Here is a 21,967-nt window from a genome sequence, read left to right as displayed (position 1 = left end):
ACGTGCCATTTGTGTGACACCAGGGTGTGTTTATGTACCAATTTGTGTGACAACAGTATCTACCATGACTGCAATTTTACTCGGCTTGATGGGTCTTCTTCTCAAGCACAACATAATGCCAAAGGTCTTGGTTTTGGCCTCTGTGAGGCCCAACACTCGAAAGGAATTTGGCCACTTTGCCTCCATGAGGTCCAACGCTCAAAAGGAGGTCAGCCACCTTGCCTCCATGAGGCCCAACAATTAACAGGAACTCAGCCAGTATATATATATATATATATGATTTTGTTCCAAACAAGGTTTCTAGCCACTGTAATGTAAGGGACTTGAAAGGAGGGGACCTACAGATCACTGTTTTTCTATCCTGGCAGGACCTACACTACTGTTTTTTATCTTTAATTTATTTCATTCATGAGTCCTGATATTTTGGGGGATGGAACTGGTCGATTACATATCACGGTGCCCCCGCTTAATTGGTACTTATTTTATTGACCCCAGAACGTAACTCTGAAAGAAATGCCAAAGGATTATAATTATGCAGTCCCCCCCCCCCACAACTCTTTTTTTAAAAAATAAATTATCTGCTGCTTCTTCCCATCTTTGACTTTTTTCACCTGTAATTATTCTTTTATTCATTTTCCACTTTCTCTTTGTCTCATTATCCTTGAAATACTCCCCTGATTTGCAGAGCACTGGAACTTCGGTCTGATGTCATTAAGGAAGGACGCGACAAAGACGCTATACTCAACAATGCTACGAAGGTCTTTGAAGATTATTATGTGGCCCCACCCGGTAAGTGTGTAGGTGCACGACCTAAGTAGTTATTGTGTTGCACTTACAATCATAAAACTTGTTTCAATTCCTGAACAAGGCAGTACATTGTGTTCTTAACCCTTTCATTATTTTTTTTTTATCTAGTTTCAGCTCATGAGCTGTAGCCATGCTGGGGCACCGCCATTACCATACTTCTTTTGAGATGCTCTGTGTTTCTTTCAATTAATTTTAAATATAACAAAGAATTTAGTAAAATAACTTATCATTAAGCTAGTGTTAGGAGCATAAATTGTCACTAAGGTTTGGTGGAAGATTTTAATTCAAAACTTCTGAAAACAAGACATTTGTACTACAGAGCCAGAGCTGGTTTCAGCCGGGTTGGTATCAAAAGGGTTAAAAATATGGTGACATTAACCCTTTTGTGATCATATTTCTGTTGAGATGCTCTGTGTTGCTTTAAATTAATTTTAAATATAACAAAGAATTTAGTAAAATAACTTAGTTATCATTCAGCTAGTGTTAGGAACATAAATTGCGACTAAGGTTTGGTGGAAGATTTTAATTCAAAACTTATGAAAACAAGACATTTGTACTACAGAGCCAGAGCTGGTTTCAGCTGGGTTGGTATCAAGAGTTAAAAATATCATGGTGACTTTATTTACATTTGATGGATATTTGTCATATAATAATGAGGACAAATATCCGTCAAATGTAAATAATGTACAATTCCTCATCTCTTAAATATAGAACTGTATTATCATGGTGACGTTAACCCCTTTTGTTACCATATTTCTGTCTTAAGATGTTCTGTGTTTCTTTCAATTAATTTAAAATCTAACAAAGAATTTAATAAAATAACTTTGTTATTATTAAGCTAGTTAGGAACATAAATTGTGACTAAGATTTGGTGGCAGATTTTATTCAGAACTTTTGAAAACAAGATATTCGTATGCCAGAGCCAGTTTCAGCTGGGTTGGTATCAAAAGGTTTAAAAATATCGTGGTGACATTTAACCCTTTTGTTACCATCTGTGTTTCTTTCAATTAATTTTAAATATAACAAAGAATTTAGTAAAATAACTTAGTTATCATTAAGCTAGTGTTAAAAGAATGTCAATCCCCTAAAATATTGCTGGCCTTGTGTCAAAATCTGAAACCATTATTTTGTATCTTTGACAGTTTTTCTTATTTGTTTTCTAGGGAATATTCCACTGAAAAGATCTTAAAGGGAACAGCTTGGAATGGAAGCCTCTCTGTTTATATATGTATATATTTGTAAAATAAAATGTTCTCATTGGTTTAATCTCATGTTCCTTTGTTCTGCTTTAATTCTTTCTATACCAGTTAGAACTGGACCTAGTAAAAAAAAAAAACAAAAAAAAAAACATATCTGCTGGTTCCACCACGATTTCTACATAAGACCCTTATTGTTACGTTAACCTTTGAATTATAAATCCTATTCTGTTATGTGTTTTGGTCAGATGGGCAAAAACTATTGTCATTTAGATAAAGCAACAGCCACATCTATTTTTACTTTCATCATCATCATCGTTTAACGTCCGCTTTCCATGCCAGCATGGGTTGGACGATTTGACTGAGGGCTGGCGAACCAGATGGCTGCACCAGGCTCCAGTCTTGATCTGGCATAGTTTCTACAGCTGGATGCCCTTCCTAACGCCAACCACTCCGAGAGTGTAGTGGGTGCTTTTACGTGCCACTGTCACGGGGGCTAGTCAGGCAGTACTGGCAACGACCTCGCTCGAATGTTTTTCCACGTGCCAGTAAGGCGACGCTGGTAACGATCACGCTCGAATGGTGCCTTTTACATGCCACCAGCACGGAAGCCAGTTAGCCGCTGTTCATTTAACATGTTTTCCATGCTGGCATCGGCTGGATGGTTTCACAGGAGATGGTGAGTCTGAGGACTGTGCCAAACCCCAAGTGTTTGCTTTCGCATGGTATCTACGACTGGACGCCCTTCTTAATGTCATCCACTTCAGAGTGTACTGTCTGCTTTCTACGTGTCATGAGCAGCAGTGAGTTCATCAACTTGCAAAGACAACACCCCTCATGTGAGGGTGGTGGCTTTGTACCAGGTGATGAAAGATTAAAAGTATGATAGGCGGGGAAGAAACAGGCTTCTTTCTGTAGAGTAGATATATCCAAGGAGGTGCTGAAAAGTTCCCAACTTTGGGTAAAAAAATATACAAGAGGAACAGCTGATAATGATTTAAACAACATATTCCCCTCTCAGAAGGTTGGAACTCCACCCAGACCTTTCGCAACACCTTTAAAGGCCACACTAGGTTCCATAGTCTTTCGGCTTCGTTTCTGTGGCTGGATGCCTTTCCTAATGCCAACCACTCCACAGAGTGTACTGGGTGCTTTTTACATGGTACCAGCAATTTGATTTTGTTTGTTGAGATTGGTAGTGTACTTTACTTACATTTGACAGATATTTGTCCTCATCTTATTTGTTGTTAACACAACATTTCAGCTGATATACCCTCCAACCTTCATCAGCTTTCATGGGCATATGGCATAGTAGTTACGAGCGCAGGCTACTAACCCCAAGATTCCGAGTTCAATTCCAGGCTGTGACTTGAATAATAGTAATAATAATAATAGCAAGAACAACGAAAAATGCCTTAGGAATGAGAACCCAGGTTCAAAATTTCCCCAAGACACCTGAAGAAGGCTGGAGGGTATATCAGCCAAAACATTGTGTTAACAACAAACAAGATGAGGACAAATATCTGTCAAATGTAAATATACATAATTCCTCATCTCTTAAATATAGAACTGATAGTGTACTGTAGGATACAAATAAGATATTTTTTTCGAACACAGAGTTGTCATTAGAACAGCAGAAATAATGGGTAAAATACCCTTACAAGGTGAAAAAATCTGTCAACAACCAGCCAATTTATTGAGTATTTCTGCTGTTCTAACAGCAACTCTGCGTTTGAAAAAATATCATCTAAGAAAAAAAACTATTTTTTAATCTCACAATGTGAGATATTCAGCAACAGTACTTTGTAGTAAAGATTGTTTGCCAACATAACATGGCAGTCCTGGTTTAGGACTAATGTTGCTGTAATTTAGCCCCAAGAGACATCATCTCCAGTTGGTTATACAACACGATCTGTGTCCTTACATTTTCAAACCAGCTGGAGACGATGTCTCCCGGGGCTAAATTACAGCAACACCAGTTCTAAGCTAGGACTGCCATGTTATGTTGGCAAACAATCTTTATCATCATCTTTTTTTTTCACACTAAGAGTTGCTGAAGTATGGAACAAACTGCCGGCATCAGCTGTTAGTTGTCGGAGCACTGCATCCTTCAAAACTTCCATGCTTCCTGAGATTCGCCAACACTACACCTGATTTTCTTCCCTCCATACACACACAAGCATGTATCTGACTCATACATTGTTCACTTTCCAGGCATTTGTACATTACTGCATATGCTTTACACGCACTTTTGACAAGTTGTGGTGCACCCGAGCACTATATACAATAATTTCATCATTATTATTATTATTATCTTATTTGTATCATACAATACACATTTTGATGCTTCTAATAAAAAATAAAAAAAGAAACCAAATATTTGTTTGTTTACATTTATACAGATGTGATAGTATAGCATTTTGGTAGTCATTTTTTGCTGCTTATTTAACACATGCACCACTGAATTCATTCAAATTTCTGCTTATAACTAACAATTTTGAAGTCCTTCAATACACATCTAAAACCTGGTCATTGACATTCTACAGCATTATAACCTTACACTGTACCTATATGAAGCTATATGAACTTCCAGTTCATATATATACATCCATGGATGCTGATACTGTAAAAAGGTAAAGTGGGGGAGAGTGAATTAGTGTGTGTATGTTTAATCTACCTGTCCAAAAGATTTTTATAACTTTGTTCTAAACATCCATGCTTGTTTTCAAACCTTTAGTTAGCCCTTGTTTCATAGTGTATAGGGTAATATAAAGTTTTCTTTCTGAACCCTTTAAACTGGCCATATCCGGCCTAAATATTCTACTTATCTTATGTTGAAACTAGCCAGATCTGGCTTCTCATACCTATCCTACAATGTTATTCCAAAAATTAAACCCTCCCATTATTGAAACCTCAAGGCCACAAGATAATGCATGACAAATGTGAATAAATAAGCATTACACTTGACAGGGTTAAGTCCCAAATTGTTCCAGTGGTTGAAAAAACAACTGTGAATGTGTATCATTTATGATGCATAGAAACCACGGAAATGTGTCCTGTACATCACATGATACACAGCATAGGCAAAGGGCTCACAAATGCCTATTATGATGACTAACCTGAATCTGGTTTTAAGGAAGACATCGATGTCTTTTTAAGACAAGAATTTCAGACGTTTTTTCTTGTTGGAGTTTTTAACCTAAACAGGCTACCAAAATTGGAATGGTCTCTCACTCACTCATTCTCTCTCTTGTCTTATTTTGGCGCCGCATTCTCACTGACGATATGCTTTATGAACATCTCTTTCACCGAAGAAAGGAACACTTCATGGTTTGGTCCGTTAAGAAAGCGCAAAAGGCAGTCTATTGACCTCTTGCCCAGGCATACTTGACCCAAGCAATATTTTATGCAATCCCTGCTGAGATCATTGTAGCTGTGCAATACAGCTGCATTGTAAAATGCATCGGCTGTCTTTTCGTCAAGGTAACACTGAAAAATAACACAGGCAAGATATTTCCGCAGATTGTCCAGCATGTAACGGTCAGTCAGGCCCATTATGTTGAGCAAGTCATTCTTAGTTAGTTTAGTTTTCGGCCAGTGAAGCTGTTGGATGGTAAAACACTTCAAGCTGCAACCGTGTAGATAGTGGACGATGACCTCAAGAGCTTGTGGGGTTGTGTAACCAATCTTTACCTCGTGTGTTTCGGCCTCGACGAAATCACTGAGAAGCATGGCGCTGAACACTTCCGATCGACTCGTCACAGCTTCCTGATTCACGAGGATTTTTTTACCATTGTCCGTTACAAATGCCGTGTTTCTCTTTGTGTTACTCAAACAGCAGTCTTGGGTGTCCGAGGAGTTGTTTCCGGGCAGAGTCTGTTTTGGATACACCTGTTGTCTGTCGACGTTCTGTAAAGACGTCGTCACATTGAGGTGACGCGACAAGTAATTTAGGCCCAAGATAACAACCTTGGACAAGTAGCTTTCCGGTTCATTTTTAATGATGTTCAGCAGCAGATCAAAACCACGGAATTTTACTAAGAGTTTCTCTTGAACATTTCGGCACCTAAAAAGAGACAAATAAATAATAAATATATAAAACAATTAAAAAAAAAAAGAGAACTGTTCTTTGATTAAACAAATAAAATAAAATGCCTTACTTATGAGCCACACATTGTTTCTACAAGGGGGTGCAGAACAATTCTTGGCTTTGAGGGTATTGCAAAAGGCCTGGGTGGAGGTCCAACCTTCTGAGTTCTTTCATCAGGGCTTAGAAAAACTGAAGGACCACTGCAATGAGTGTGCGAATCTGAGAGGTATATGTTGAATAAAAACAGAGCGGCTGTGTGGTAAGTAGCTTGCTTACCAACCACATGGTTCCGGGTTCAGTCCCACTGCGTGGCACCTTGGGCAAGCGTCTTCTACTATAGCCTCGGGCCGACCAAAACTTTGTGAGTGGATTTGGTAGACGGAAACTGAAAGAAGCCTGTCGTTTATAAGTGTATATATATGTATATTTGTGTGTCTGTGTTTGTCCCCCCAACATTGCTTGACAACTGATGCTGGTGTGTTTACATCCCTGTAACTTAGCAGTTCGGCAAAAGAGACCAATAGAGTAAGTACTAGGCTAACAAAGAATAAGTCCTGGGGTCGATTTGCTCGACTAAAGGCGGTGCTCCAGCATGGACACAGTCAAATGACTGAAACAAGAGATCCTTGAGTATTTCTTTTACCCAAAGCCAAGAACTTTCCAGGACCCCCTTGTGTACATATTAAGTATGAGGGGTGCTGAAAAGTTCCTGGTTTAAAGGTTATTGCAAAAGGCCTGGTTGGAGGCCCAACCTTCAGAGTTCTTTTACAAGGCTTAGAAAAACTGAAGGACCACTGCAAGAGGTGTGTGAATCTGAGAGGGGAAGATGTTGAATAAAATCATAATTAACTGATCCTCCTGTAATTTCTTTTACCCAAAGCCAGGAACTTTTCACCACCCCATTGTAACTTAATAAAAATAAAAATAGTGAGTCTAATAAGGAAGGTCAAAATCGCAGAATTTGGTGGTCTTGGCACTGGAGATAGGTCATGCTTCACCACCTCATCCCATATCTTCCTGGGTCTTCCTCTACCCTGGATTCCTTCCACTTTTTGGGAGTGGCATACACACACCACACACACACACACACAAGGAAAGAATAATTCTGTGCACAGATATATATATTTTTTATAAAGGCGGTGCTCCAGCATGGCCACAGTCATATGACTGAAACAAGTAAAAGAGAGTATGGAAAAGCAGCAGTTACTTACCTACACAAGAATGGTAGACATGCAACCACAGAATCCTGTTGCGGGGTCTTTTTTGTCAAGTGCTGTGCCAGCAGAGAGTTACCAAAGTGGATTTCAGCCACTTGGCTGAAATCATTTAGAATAAGTTGACCAGCTTTAAAGAGATCGTCCAAGTCTTTGATGTAAGAGTCGACAGCAAATGCACTATTGAAATTTAGCATGGTGCCCCTGGAGGGTGTCCAGAACAACTTACTTTGGCTGTCCTTTCTTTGGTCCCATGAAGTCATCAGTTCCAGAAATATCATTGCTGGAGCCATGAATGTAATGAGGGACTCGAAGCAGAAAGGATTACGCACAACCCTGCTGAGAATTCGGATGCTACGGGGATAAGCAAAAGGAACTTTTCCGATATAGTGCAGCAAACACCAGAAGCTTTCTACAGTGGCTAAAAATTTGGATGGATTTTCTTTCTGAGACACTCGAGAAAGCAACACCAAAATGTTGTTCTCTGTGGTGCGAAGTGCCACATGGCAATCACTCAGCATCATTTTCTCCCGTTTTTTATAAAGGTTTTTCGTGAATTCCTCATTTTCCACACTGTTGGAGGATAAATCTTTTACAGGAGAATGTGATGGTTTCTTTCTGGTTTTTCTCCATCCTTTAGGTGTGTCGGCTGCTGCCGATGCTACAGAACTTGATTGTTCCTTTCTGATGCTGTCACCAGTAGCCGAGACTGTTTTTGAAGTAACCATGGCAACTGGATCCTGCAGGTCATCTTGAGATCTATCATCATCACTGTCTTCAGAACTGAAATCATCTCGTAACTGAGAGCTGTAATCTGGGCTCCAGTCTGGGGAGTGGTAAGAGGAGTTACTGAAGGGACTAAGCGCTGAAGACCCATTTGACACTTCATTGCCAAAATCCTGCTTACAAGTCTGGCCGTCGGTGAAATTGTCAGCGCTCCACTTTACATCGGTTTGGTAGGTGGGGCTGTCGATGCGAAATACATAGCGTTGTGGAGTCTGTTCTTGCTGTTTCTTTTTGCCCTCCTCAGATGGTGCCGAAACCTGATGGCAAATATTTCCTTCAATATCCTCATCAGCACCAATCTTATCCTTATCATCATCATCATCACGATTGTCGTCATCGACAACATTATCCTTACCACAGTCATCATCACAACCAACACCACTATCATCACAATCGTCATCATCTTCTCCACTTAAGGGTAAAGTTAAAGATTCTGATCTCTGTCTGTTTGGAAGGTCTTTTGTCCCTGATGCTTCTTGCTTTGAAAACTTCATTTGGGGACTTTCAGATTCCACTGCTGCTTCAGAAGAATGGTAACTGTCCACTTCTGACAATGGTCTTTTACAACTGTTTGAGGAATGTATCTTATCGTCACTTGCCACTGGTTCAGTTTCCATAAATTTCATTTCTAAATTAACATTTACAGGAGAAGATTTACAATTATCTTTTGAAACGTTCGTTAAGGAATCTGAGCAGCTGAGATCAGCATCTGCGTCTTTTGTAGTATTTGATAGCTTTGTTGACACACATTTTGCTCCAGCATCTTTCTCATTTTCTTTTACGGAAAGTTTATCACTTCTGTTTTGCTCTGTCGGTGGTGAACCTTTAAAGCCAGGTTTTAATTTTTTAGGAGAGACTTCTGGCAAAACTGAACTGTCTTTGAGTCTGGCATCACTGTTGCTGTTCTCACTGAGCTTAGAATATTTTTTTGAGGAGGGGGAATTTTTACCTTCCTCCTCGCTTCCGTCAGAGAATTTTGTATGCTTTTTTGTTGGATAACTCACAATGTTTTCAATGAGGGACTTCACAAACGGCTCCGTTTTCGGCAAGTTAAACGAGAAACCAGCACAACGCTGAAGATGAATAAATAAAACAGGGACAAGCCCCCTCTCCAAAAGCATATCAAAGCTCACTTCATCGTAGAGGAAGTTCACGAGGGCACTGATTATGCGGTTGTGAAGGGTACTGTAAATCAGATCTTTGAGGGCTTCGATGAACAGCATCAACACATCACTTTGGCGTAGTTTCACTCGGTTCACGGCCTCGTTGCAAAACAAACACAGTGCATTGAGTATTTCAATTTTACGTACAGTCGACACTTCGTCGTCAAACTTGTTCTTCATTGTCTGGATTCCACCTGAGCTACCGAGAGGCGGACGTATGAAGTTGTGTCGACTCAGGTAGATGAGCACTCGAAGGGCATTTTGCGACAGAGTGCCACCTTGGTTGGAGATTTCCACCAGTGTACTAAGGCCGTCTGCAGTTAACACTTGTTGGGCAAATTCTACCGAACAACTAGAAATAGAAAAAATAGAAAACAAAGAAAAATATTTAAAATCGAGGGCTTAGTTTTTTTCCAAATTTGTTTAGAATTTTTACATAAAAAAAATGTGCGTAATTTCAGGGGTTATATTTCAGACAAAACTCTCTGAGTTGAAACAAAAGACAAAAAAATGCTTTCATGTGGTTCTGAGTTCATTTCAACAGTATGGGACTGTGCGTAGATGATTGATACCTTACGAGTAAAATTGGTAGACAAAAAACTGTAGGATGTCCATTGTTTGTAGTATGTGTGTAAATATATATTTCAACATGCCTTGACTGTTATATTCAAATACATTTTATTTTTTCTCTCTTCATTTATCATTTCTGCAGAAGAGCATATGCTCGAAACATTAAAGACTTCTATTTTTCTTGACCATAAACCTAACACACCCAGTCTGTTGTTCTTTTACCTGGTAGACGGAAACTGAAAGAAGCTCGTCGTATATATGTATATATATGTGTGTGTGTCTGTTTGTGGGTCTGTGTTTGTCCCCCCAACATAGCTTGACAACCGATGGTGGTGTGTTTATGCCCCTGTAACTTAGCGCTTCGGCAAAAGAGACCGATAGAATAAGTACTAGGCTTACAAAGAATAAGTCCTGGGGTCAATTTGCTTGACTAAAAGCGGTGCTCCAGCATGGCCGCAGTCAAATGACTGAAACAAGTAAAAGCGAGAGAGAGTATGCAGGGCAAGATGCTTAGCTGTATTTTACTTGCCGTTACGTTCTGAGTTCAAATTCTGCCGATGTAGACTTTGCCTTTCATCCTTTCAGGGTCAATTAAATAAGTACCAGTTACACACTGGGGGGGTGATGTAATCGACTTAATCACTTTGTCTGTCCTTGTTTGTCCCCTCTATGTGGGCAATAAAGAAATAAATATTTGAAACCAATATTTTACGTAAATTCCAGTGTAAAAAAGAAAAAGAAAGGAAAAAGGGAATACTTACTTGGTTCGTCCTAAGTCAGCCATTGTCTTAACAGCAGCAGACTTGACCATGTGAGGAGCAAACTTAGAGAGACGAGACAGAACAGCTATACCATTGTAGTTGATAATGGTTTTGTTCAGCTGGGTGGAATCACCAAATAACCTGAGAGTTGAAAAACAAAGGACAAATATTAATATAAACATGCAAATCATCATTGTTTAACATCTGCTTTCGATGCTGGCATGGGTTGGACGGTTTGACTGAGGACTGGAGAACTAGATGGCTGCACCAGGCTCCAATCTGATCTGGCAATGTTTCTACAGCTGGATGCCCTTCCTAATGCCAACCACTCCAAGAGTTTAGTGGGTGCTTTCATATATGTTTGTGTGTGTGTTTATGTATGAATGTATAGTGTGTGAGTGCGAATGTATAGATGTTAATTATGTATGTGTGTGTGTATACATACCTACATATATATATATGTATATAATCATCATCATCGTTTAGCGTCCGCTTTCCATGCTAGCATGGGTTGGATGGTTCAACTGGGGTCTGGGAAGCCAGAAGGCTGCACCAAGCCCAATCTGATATGGCAATGTTTCTACGGCTGGATGCCCTTCCTAACGCCAACCACTCCGAGAGTGTAGTGGGTGCTTTTTATGTGCCACCAGCACAGGTGCCAGACGAGGCTAGCAAATGGCCACGATCGGATGGTGCTTTTTACGTGCCACTGGCACGGATGCCAGGCGAGGCTGGCAACGGCCGGGGGAAGGGGTCAGTCGATTAGATCAATCCCAGTATGCAACTGGTACTTAATTTATCAATCCTGTAAGGATGGAAGGCAAAGTTGACGTCGGTGGAATTTGAACTCAGAACATAAAGAGAGACGAAATACCGCTAAGTATTTCGCCCGGCTTGCTAATGTTTCTGCCAGTTCACCTTATCTATAATATAAATTGGACATGGGCGATTGTTGTATTCTTTCTTGTCTTGAGGTTCACAGCCAAACGGCTGGGTGGATTCACGTGAAAAATGGCACACGTGTGAAGATGGGTGCATAGATTGGAATGCAGTTTGTATTTTTTTCCTAGCCCCCATAGTTACCAAGAAAATCAATTAAAACTTTTTCTAATGGAATTCCCCTGTTTGTTCCGCCATTAAAACAACCAGTTGCTCACACAGCTGGCATATACCATTTCTGTCACTGGACTGCGGCCATGCTTCAGCACTGCCTTGAAGAAGGGGTTTAGAACAAATTGATCCCAGTACTTTCTTTTTTAAAGTCTGGTAGTAATTCTGTAGGTGTCTTTCTGCCAAATTGCTAAGTTATGGGGACATAAACAAACCAACACCAGTTGTCAAAAGATGATGGGGAAAAAACACAAACACACACAAGCACTTCTTTTCGTTTCCTTCAACCACATCCATGCACAGGGCTTTGGTTGACCCAAGGTTATAGTAGAAGACACTTGCCCAACATACCACACAGTGGGACTGAACCCAGATACATGTGGTCAGGAAGCAAACTCCACACACACACAGTGAAGGCATGTGGCTTAGTGGTTAGGTCATAGAACTCACAATGGCAAGACCATAGGTTCAATTCTCAGACTAGGTGGTATGCTGTGTTTTTGAGTAAAACACTGTTTCAATTTGCCCCAGTCCACTCAGCTGTCAAATAAATCACCCCACAATGGACTGGCATCCTGTTCAGTGGGAACATTGTGATTTTGGTCACTTATACGGCTATAGAAACTGGACAACTGACCCTATGAGTCCTAAGACCCAAGACAGTACTTACATATATATAATTATATATAATTACATATATATAATTATATATATACACGCACACGTGTGTGTGTGTGTGTGTGTGTGTGTGTGTGTGTGTGTGTGTGTGTGTGTATATATATATATATATATATATATATACACACACAGTGAAGGCGCATGGCTCAGTGGTTAGAGCGTCAGGCTTACGATTGTGAGGTTGTGAGTTCGAATCCCGGACCGGGCTGTGTGTAGTGTTCTTGAGCAAGACACTTTATTTCACGTTGCTCCAGTTCACTCAGCTGTAGAAATGAGTTGCGACATCACAGGTGCCAAGCTGTATCGACCCCTTTGCCTTTCCCTTGGATAACACTGGTGGCGTGGAGAGAGGAGGCCGGTATGCATGGGCGACTGCTGGTCTTCCATAAACAACCTTGCCCCCGGACTTGTGCCTGGGAGGGTAACTTTCTAGGTGCAACCCCACGGTCAGTCATGACCGAAGAGGGTCTTAACACACACACACACACACATATATTTTACCTGAGTGTATGACAGTATGTTAGTTGGCACTCAGAGTCATTGGTGTACTCGAGCAGTTGAACGATTCGCTGTGTGATGTCCGTCTTGTGGATGATCCTACGACACGCACAATCCATGGCAAGGTTGGCCAGAGTTCGGCAACAACGACGTTGGATACTCTCTTTGTTACTCTCCAAAAGAATGCTTTCTGGAAGAAAAAGAAAAGAAGCAAAACATGATGAGAGTTTATCAAGGAGGAAGAAAGGAAGGAGTTTAGTACCGACTTCTTTGAGCTCCTACAATTGTAAATAACCTTGTAAATAACCTACAGTTTGTATCTACCATTCTGCTCCTCACAGCTTTATGAAGACAGCAGTGCTTGGAATATGAGTTTCTTCTTATCTGCTCAGTCGAAGTCGACTCTCGGTCACTCGTTGGATCAGTGTCCTCCAGTCACTTCTATCCTGGGCCGCTTCTTTCAGATTGGCTATGTCCATTCCGGTATCACTCTTGATGGTGTCAAGACAGCGGGTTCTTGGTCGGCCTCTTCCTCTCTTACCACTGACCATTCCAAGCATGATGTCCTTCTCCAGGGATTTTCTCTGCATAATATGACCGAAAAATGCCAATCTATCCTTAGTGATCCTAGCTTCTAGCGACATTTTCAGCCCTATCTGCTTAAGAACTTCTCCATTGGTGAGCCTCTCTGTCCATGGAATCCGTAAAAGTTTTCTCCAACACCAAAGCCCAAATATGAGTAGGTAACGGAATATACCAGAAATAAGAATGGGTGCAAAAATAAAAATGGGTATGTGGTAAAGAAGCCTGCTTTGCAATTACATGGTTTTGAGTTCAGTTCTTCTCTAGGGCACCTTGGGTAAATGTCTTCTACTATAGCTCTAGGCTTGTGAGTGAATTTGTCACGGAAACTGTGTGGAAGCCCATCTGTGTGTGTGTGTGTGTGTGTAAATAAAGACAGATGAGATGCCACTAAGCATTTTGGATTTTGGCCAGCATGCTAACAAACTTGCCAGTTTACCTTAATAATAATAATAATCATCAACATCATCATCGTTTAGCGTCCGCTTTCCATGCTGGCATGGGTTGGACGGTGCAACTGGGGTCTGGGAAGCCAGAAGGCTGCACCAGGCCCAGTCTGATCTGGCAATGTTTCTACAGCTGGATGCCCTTCCTAACGCCAACCACTCCATGAGTGTAGTGGGTGCTTTTTATAGTAATAATAATAGTAATGTTTCAAATTTTGGCACAAGGCCAGACGGTTTGGGGGATGGGCTAAGTTGATTACATTGACCCCAGTGTTCAACTGGTACTTATTTTATCGACCCCCCCAAAAGAATGAAAGGCGAAGTCAACCTTAGCGGAGTTTGAACTCAGAACGTAAAAACGGAGTGAAATGTTGCTAAGCATTTTGCCTGGTGTGCTAATGGTTCTGTCAGCTCACAATTCTTATCAACAATAACAATAGCAGAACATCAGAACTGAGAGAAGGAAATTAGAGAAAAGCAAATCAGGCTTGGCTGTGTGGTAAGAGCTGGCTTCCCAACCACATGGTTCTGGGTTCAGTCCCACTGTGTGGCACCTCGGGCAAGTGTCTTCTACTATAGCCTCGGGCTGACTAAAACCTTGTCAGTGGATTAGGTAGATAAAAACTGAAAGCAGCCCACCGTATACATCATCATCATCATCGTTTAATATCCATTTTCCATGCTAGCATGGGTTGGACGGTTCAACTGGGGTCTGGGAAGCCAGAAGGCTGCGCCAGGCCCAGACTGATCTGGCAGTGTTTCTGCAGCTGGATGCCCTTCCTAACGCCAACCACTCCGAGAGTGTAGTGGGTGCTTTTTACGTGCCACCTGCACAGGTGCCAGACGAGGCTGGCAAACAGCCACGATCGGATGGTGCTTTTTATGTGCCACCGGCACGGGGACCAGACACGTACATATATGTGTGTGTGTGTATACATGTATGTATATATTTATGTGTATGTGTGTATATCTGTGTTTGACCCCCTGCCATCACCTGAAAACTGATATTCATGTGTTTACGTCCCCGAAACTTAGTGGTTTAGCAAAAGAGACTGATAGAATAAGTACTAGGCTTACAAAGAATAAGTCATGGGATCGATTTGCTCGACTAAAGGCAGTGCTCCAGCATGGCTGCAGTCAAATGACTGGAACAAGTAAAAGAATTATAGAATAAAAGAATGCCTGTGTGTACTTACGGAGAACTCTGATTCCTTGGTATTTGAGAACCTAGAAAGAACAAACAGAAGAAAACTTCAATTATCAAATCACTCTTCATATTTGCTCGGCATGAACTATATTTTATTTCAGGAGTGTGTGTCACATTCAGGACTGTCACTACAGTATAAGAGACAAAGGTGATATGAAATAATGACAGACAGACTCATCGTCAACTTGTTTTTCCTATAAGCAAGTGAAATTTGTGAAATTGGGGAGTGGGGGGGGAGAAATTGATATTTTGAAATGATGGTTTTTGTCAATTTTTTTCCTGATTCGTAATCTCCATACCCGAAAACGGGTGGATGTAAAGAATGTATATATATACACTAAGCACAAGCACTCACTCTCTCTCACATATTATACATATGTAGAGAGAGAGAGAGAGTAAAGGAAATTGATACTAATCGATACTATTTGAATAACAGATTATGTTAAATCACCTTCTATGAACTTTCGGTTCAGCACCTGTCATACTAATTTAATGGTTCACTGCGTAATTCTAAAATCTACAGAGAACCGATGCAAGGCTCGAAGTTACACATACATACATACATACACACACATATGTCTGTGGTTGCTAAATATGCTTCCGTAAAAAAAATAATAATAAATAAAAAAAAAAAACAATCGTAAATATTGAAAATTTCCCCCCCGGGTTCAAATTACGCACAAATCAGTTTTGCCTTTCGTTCTTCGCGAAAAATCGATAAAAATAAATACCGGTCAATTAATGGACCGATTTGATTGACTTCAGACGATATTTAGTTTAAAGCCCTACCCTGTCCTGTCTCACTGGGATTAATACGGAATTTCTTAACCTTACGTCATCGGTCGTGTCCCCTCTCCCAAAGTTTTCTATGGACCTAACGATTACCAAAATCCCTTATCACTGCAATAATTAATAATTATTAATATAGCTATTAAGTAATCTTTCGTATTAAGATTTCCCCTAATATACATACATGTTACGGAGTGTTGGACAGTGATGAGCAACTTTTAGTTAAGTCTCTTTACGTTCTGGGTTCAAATCCCGCTGAAGTCATCTGCGCGTTATCTTTTTAAATATTTTTATCCGTTTACTGTCAATAAGCTAAAGTGGCAATCAAATACTAGGCAGGAGATGGGTTGATATAATCGCCTCTACCCTACCATTTTTTTTCATCGATGTCTGTGGTTGTATTAGAAATAATAATTATCATTATTATTATTATTATTATTATTGTTGTTGTCGTCTGGCAGAATAATTTCCACGTCGGAGAAAACGTTCAGCTGCATTTTGTCCGTCTTCGTGTTCTGAGTTCAAATTCCGCCGAGGTCGACTTTGTCTTTCATCCTTCGGGGGCCGATAAAATAAGTACCAGTCAAGCAGTGGAGTCGATGTAATCGACTTACTCTGAACTTGCTGACACCTTGCGCCAAAATGTGAAACCATTATCGATTAGATCGACCTCAGTACGCAACCGGTACTTAATTTATCGACCCCGAAAGGATGAAAGGCAAAGTCGACCTCGGCGGAATTTGAACTCTTCATTTTTGACTTTTTGCAGAATTTGTTTTTGGCCAAATATGCGGAGCCAGCTCACTGCCTTATTATTATTATTATTATTATCAGAATCATTTTCGCATCGGACAAAATGTTTTAGAGGCATTCATTCCGGGACTTTGCGTTCTGAGTTCAAATACCGCCGACGTCAACTTTGCCCTTCGTCATTTCAGGGTCGATGAAGTAAGCGCCAGTCAAGTACTAACCCCGACTCCCACTAGAATTGCTGGCCTTGAGCCAAAATTTTGTAAGAATTATTGTAACTATTATCTTTTCTATTATAGACACAAGGCCTGAGATTTTAAGGAAGGAGGACTAATCAATTATATTTTTCTGTTTCATACAACGGAAATAGCGATCCTGAAATTTTTCCTTTTCACTTCGGTACCCCAACTTTTCTTTTCTTTTTTTTTTTTTTGGCCCCTTAAGGTAATGAGACTAGGAACCGCAATTCCAAAACACCTTATCTTGTTTTTATGCAATATAATAAATAAGTAGAGGATAAAGAAAAAGAAAATTCGTCCTGGTGTTGTTTGTCTCCTTAAAATTTACGTTCGGACCCTTTAGTTAATGAAAAAAAATCGTTCATAGCAATCGCCAGAGAGTTGGACAAAATACCTGGTGGTATTTATTCCACTTATTTAGGTTCTGAACAGAAATCCCGCCGAGGTCAACTTCGCCTTTCATTCCCCCGGGGTCGATTTAGTAGAATACCAGCTAAATACTGGAATCAATAGTATCGGCTAGTGACTAAATCAGAAGTCAAAAAAAGTGGAGTAGAGTAAAATGAACCCGATGGAGATTACTTGCTTCGAGTCCTACAACTTCTAGGGGCCTGTTAAAGCGTTATCTCAATGTTCCTTCCTGAGTAGGATCCCCGTCCGTCACAGGTTTACCCGTTAACAGCCGAGTGGACTGACGCAATGTGGAAACGAAGCTGTTTTCACTCGAGACCACAACAGCACCGACCGCTCGGTCCGGGGTTCAAAACCACGATCCAGCCATTAAGCCATGCACCTTTTCAGTCAGAGGGAATTAATAAGAACCAGTTGAACACTGGGGTGGGTCGATGGGTACCACTTTAGAGTGGTCCCGGTGCGCGCACTCGCGCATCAGCGCTAGCTAGTCGTGACTAGTCGATCCTACAACGACTACCTAGCAAAGTAAAAACATAAAATAATTTTTTTTTCCACAAAGTAAATAATTTTTTAAAAACAAAGTAAATAAAACAAAAACACAAAGTAAGGATCGACTAGTCACGACTAGCTAGCGCGGATGCGCAAGTACGCGAGTGCGCGCACCGGGACCACTCTTCTTAAGTAGTACCGGGCCGATGTAATGAACTAGCCCCCTCCCCCCAAAAAATTTCAGGTCTTGTGCCTATAATAGAATTATTATTATTATTATTATCATCATCAAAGTAATAGGTAGTAGTCATGATGACATCTCTGGGCCCCACTAACCTGAGATGACCCCACTCCCATCAAGAACATGAAGCGTGAAGCGAAGCGAAGTGGTAGTAGTAGTAGTGGTAATAGTAGTGGTGGTAGTAGTAGTAGTAGTAGTAGTGTTTCTCACCTGTTTCCTGACGGTCGGTTCCACGCAAAAGTTACCGAGGACGCTGAGCAGAAGGTCTGTAATGTCGTTCGCTTTTTGGACGTCGTTCGAGCAACGCTGGGAGACGACGGTGGAACCAGAACCAGCAACAGCAGCACCATCATCTTGCCATCGGTTTGCAGACTTGTTCCAGCCATCATCAACAGTTGACAATGACGCCGCCGACGGCGATGATGACGATGTTATTGCTGTCGTCCTTGATGTTGTTGCTGTTGGAGTCGGTGTAGCTGCCGATGTGAGAATCTCCGTATTATTGGTACTGGATGATGGAACTCTGCTGCCCTGGTCACTGGACGGATCGGGGCCGAAACCCTCGAGTCTCTTAACAGTACCTGGCATCTTGTTCTTGATGTCGTGTCCTCCAATTTCTTTCGAACAACTCAAATGATCTTTCGTCTCAGTGGCCGATATCCCATCCCCTTTTTCGGTCGCTGCTTCTTCATGTTGCTGCAGTTGTTGCTGTTGATGTCCTTCTCCATTGCGATGCTGCTGTTTTCCTCTTTCTGGTACCGGTTCTTCGTTGAAGTATCTCTGAGGTTTCTTCAACAGGCTGAACAACTTGGGCACAATGTTAAGTTCGATCAGTTTATTCCTAGCCTCCTTGTTGCGAGAGAACGACGTCCTCAGCTTCAACAGAGCCTGGTGCAGGGCTGAGGAGCAATGCGAAGAATCGAACGGGTGTTTTTCGTTCGATATGGCCCAGCTCAGTCTAGATATAATTTCACGACACGACACAGAATCCATGTTCTCGTATGTCGTTCGTTACACGAATTCTTCAACTGCCTTTAACAATGAATATACGTAAATGGCACAGAAATGTAGAAATGTGCAATGTCCATAGTGTGTGTGTATGTGTGTGTGTATAAATATATATCTTGTTACTGAAGGACTAGAAAGGTCGCATTAAGTATTGGTGTGTGTATAGACCTATCACAAGGGTTAAACTATATGAAGTTTATAAAAGCTCAGATGAGGCTCGCCTGCTGCTCTGTCGATACGAGCTAGTGGGGTCATAGATACCACATTATTTAAAAGGATTGGCGGGCAAAAGAAATAAAAAGGTCCACATAGTAGTGAACCCTACGCTAGACTTAGTTGCCTCAACAGACTTAAAGTATAATGTATATCTATTTATATATATATATGTGTGTGTGAGTGTGTATGTTGTGTCTTATGCGTGGTGGTGTCATCTACACGTATCAGGCATTTAAGCAAGTGGGGGCCAGGCCAAAGCAAGCCAGCGGCCAGGAGACAAGAGTTAATCACAATAACGGGGGTTTATTAGACTCCATTTTCGCCGGTTGTTGATGATGGATTGTGAGTGCGGAGCTGGAACAACACGTTATAACAGCACCACTAGCGGTCGAGAACGAGGCTTGGTAGATAGAAAGGAAGATAGACACAGAGAGAGGGGGAGGAGAGAGAGAGAAGAGGGAAGAAGCGAAAAGCTTGAGTAGGAGGAAGAGAGGAGAGATGGGGAGGTAAGGAATGAGTAGGAGGATAAGATAGAGGAAAAGAGGAAAGAGAGAGGAAGGGAAAGGTGAAGAAAGTATCGGCACACTGAAGGGGAGGATAGAGAAAGTGCAAAGCGAAAAATGAGGGGAGGGTGGAGAAAGTAATAAAACAGAGAGAGAGAGAGGTAAAGAGGAGATACAGAATGAGAAAAAGGTAGGTGAGGATGGAGAAAAAGAATAAAGGGAGTAAGATAGAAGGAGGAGGGTGACGAAAAAATGAGAGGAGGATAAAGAAAGAGAAACAGGATGAAAAGAGAGAAAATAGAGAAGTAGAGGATAAGTGTGAGAGAGAATGAGTGAGCGGGGTTGTTATCGGCTGTTTCCGTCACATGTTGGTCTGGTCATGAATGTTTAGTTAACAGTTGTTTAGGTGGACAATTATATGACGATATTGATGGCGACTAACTAACGATAAAACTAATGGTACAGTGAAACAATGAAAAAACAAAAATGACGTCAATACACGACCGACAATCGTTGTTAACTCATAACGAGTAAACAAATCGTCAATATTTTGCAGCTGGCGTACGTTCGTCTTTACAGCCGAAACGTAAGACGGAGCAAAATTACGTTGAACACCGGCGGAAGACCAGATTTTAAGGAAGTTGTGTTTGGATTGACGAAGTCAATTATGAAATGTCAATACAGTGCCGGATCTCTTATCCGGCTTCCAGAAATCCGGGAAGACGGAATTCTGGCTTTAAGCACCTCGTTTTTATTATATTTTTTTTGGAATTCGCAGAAAATTTTCGCGAATTTGTGATCTACGCACAGGAATTCATACGATTATGCTACAAAGAGAAAAAAAAATTAAATAAGCTGTTATTTTTAGCACATCACTCGACCTTCTGGTACTTCCTCGCTTCTTTCTCATCCCCTTAAACACATTTAATGGAATAATGATTCACCCAACGGTGGATCATTATTGGCATTTAAACAAAAATTCCGGATTGTCCGTATTTCAAACTGTGATTTAATAAAAAAGAAAAAAATTAAGACAATTGCAGCATGGAAGGTGTATATAAACCATTTAAGAAACACAATTTGTTCCAGCACACGCTCTCAGATCAGGTCACTTGCTATGCAAGTACATCTCCGTAAAAAATTAAGAAAAGAGTGCAAATTCGTGGGGAAGGGAGTTAATTTTTTCTCAGTCGTATGAATTGCTGTGTGTAGAACAGAAGTTCTCAAAATTTTTCTAAAAATTCCAAAAACTTAAAAGGTTATGAGAGGTTATATGGGATGTTTAACCTAGAAACCCACCATATATATCTATATCTATCTATTATATATATATATATTTTTTTTTTTACGTGACCGACCAGACCATCAGATGTTGTTACACATCGCTGGTCACAATGCGTTCGCATTGTTTTAGCCTTCGAATGACGCCACCCCACTGGCTAAGCGAGCAGGCCCATATATATATATATATGTATATATATAAGAGATAATGGTGTTATTGAGACCCAAAGGTGTCAGGTAATGCTGAATAAGTGCTATAAACAGACCATAGTTAAGTTCCAGATTCAGTAATATTGTGAATAAAGGGTTCAACGTTGGTTCTATGTCAGTGTGTGTATATAAGAATTTTTTGTGTAATGAGATAAAAAACCAAGGCTGTATAGTTAGAGCATTTATAGATAGAAGGTCTTACAGCTGTTTCTAGGATATTAATATATAATATCCCTTCATCGGAGACGGTGTGAGAGAAAAAAATTAAGTTATAGTTAGTTTCGATGTGATACAAATAGAGAGTGATATATATATATATATATATATATATATATAATTGTAGTCTATTCTTAGCTACAATAGCAGGATGAATTTCTTCCATCTTATTCTGTTAAAATTTTAAGAAAATTTATATTAATGTGTCCTATTTTTAAAATTCTATTTATTTATTTATTTGTGCAGCTGAAGATGGCATTGCACTTAAATTGATGTTAAATTGATTGCATTGTTCAATTAAATGGAGTTACTTGGAATGGTCATACAGCATCACTATTTGATATCCTGTTGCTTATTTTGATTATATGTAAAGAGAGAGAGAGAGTTTTAAGTGGTGCATTAAGATACTGTGTATTAAGAAGGAGGCAGTAAGAATTTCGGATAATTCTTTATTAGCGCTTTCATTCGTTCATTCGAATATAATCAAGATAATGCATAGAAAA

General features: G+C 40.4%; 2 protein-coding genes across 4 annotated transcripts in view; one reads left to right on the top strand and one right to left on the bottom strand.

Annotated features, from left to right (window-relative positions):
- Nucleotides 1–2,078, top strand: part of LOC115224404 (glutamyl-tRNA(Gln) amidotransferase subunit C, mitochondrial) — an 8,814-nt gene extending 6,736 nt beyond the window's left edge. For all 3 annotated transcript variants that reach the window (XM_029795303.2, XM_029795302.2, XM_036513269.1), the window contains 2 exons: nucleotides 686–789; nucleotides 1,971–2,078. In XM_029795303.2, coding sequence (XP_029651163.1) covers nucleotides 686–789; nucleotides 1,971–1,996 — 130 coding nt within the window. In that variant the 3' untranslated portion in view covers nucleotides 1,997–2,078. The remainder of the gene's footprint in view (nucleotides 1–685; nucleotides 790–1,970) is intronic.
- Nucleotides 2,079–4,382: 2,304 nt separating this feature from the next.
- On the bottom strand, nucleotides 4,383–19,864 carry LOC115224252. The gene is made up of 6 exons (XM_029795057.2): nucleotides 18,241–19,864; nucleotides 15,098–15,128; nucleotides 12,877–13,063; nucleotides 10,588–10,728; nucleotides 7,305–9,608; nucleotides 4,383–6,069 (listed from the first exon to the last, which is right to left on the bottom strand). Exons 1-6 carry the CDS (start codon nucleotides 19,021–19,023, stop codon nucleotides 5,259–5,261), a joined length of 4,257 nt encoding a protein of 1,418 aa, XP_029650917.1. The 5' UTR covers nucleotides 19,024–19,864; the 3' UTR covers nucleotides 4,383–5,258.
- Nucleotides 19,865–21,967: the final 2,103 nt, after the last annotated feature.

This window comes from Octopus sinensis, linkage group LG25, assembly GCF_006345805.1.
Source record: "Octopus sinensis linkage group LG25, ASM634580v1, whole genome shotgun sequence".
Classification (NCBI taxonomy): Eukaryota; Metazoa; Mollusca; class Cephalopoda; order Octopoda; family Octopodidae; genus Octopus; species Octopus sinensis.
The sequence above is the reverse complement of the archived record's forward strand: the minus strand, read 5'-3'. Positions and strand labels throughout refer to the sequence as shown.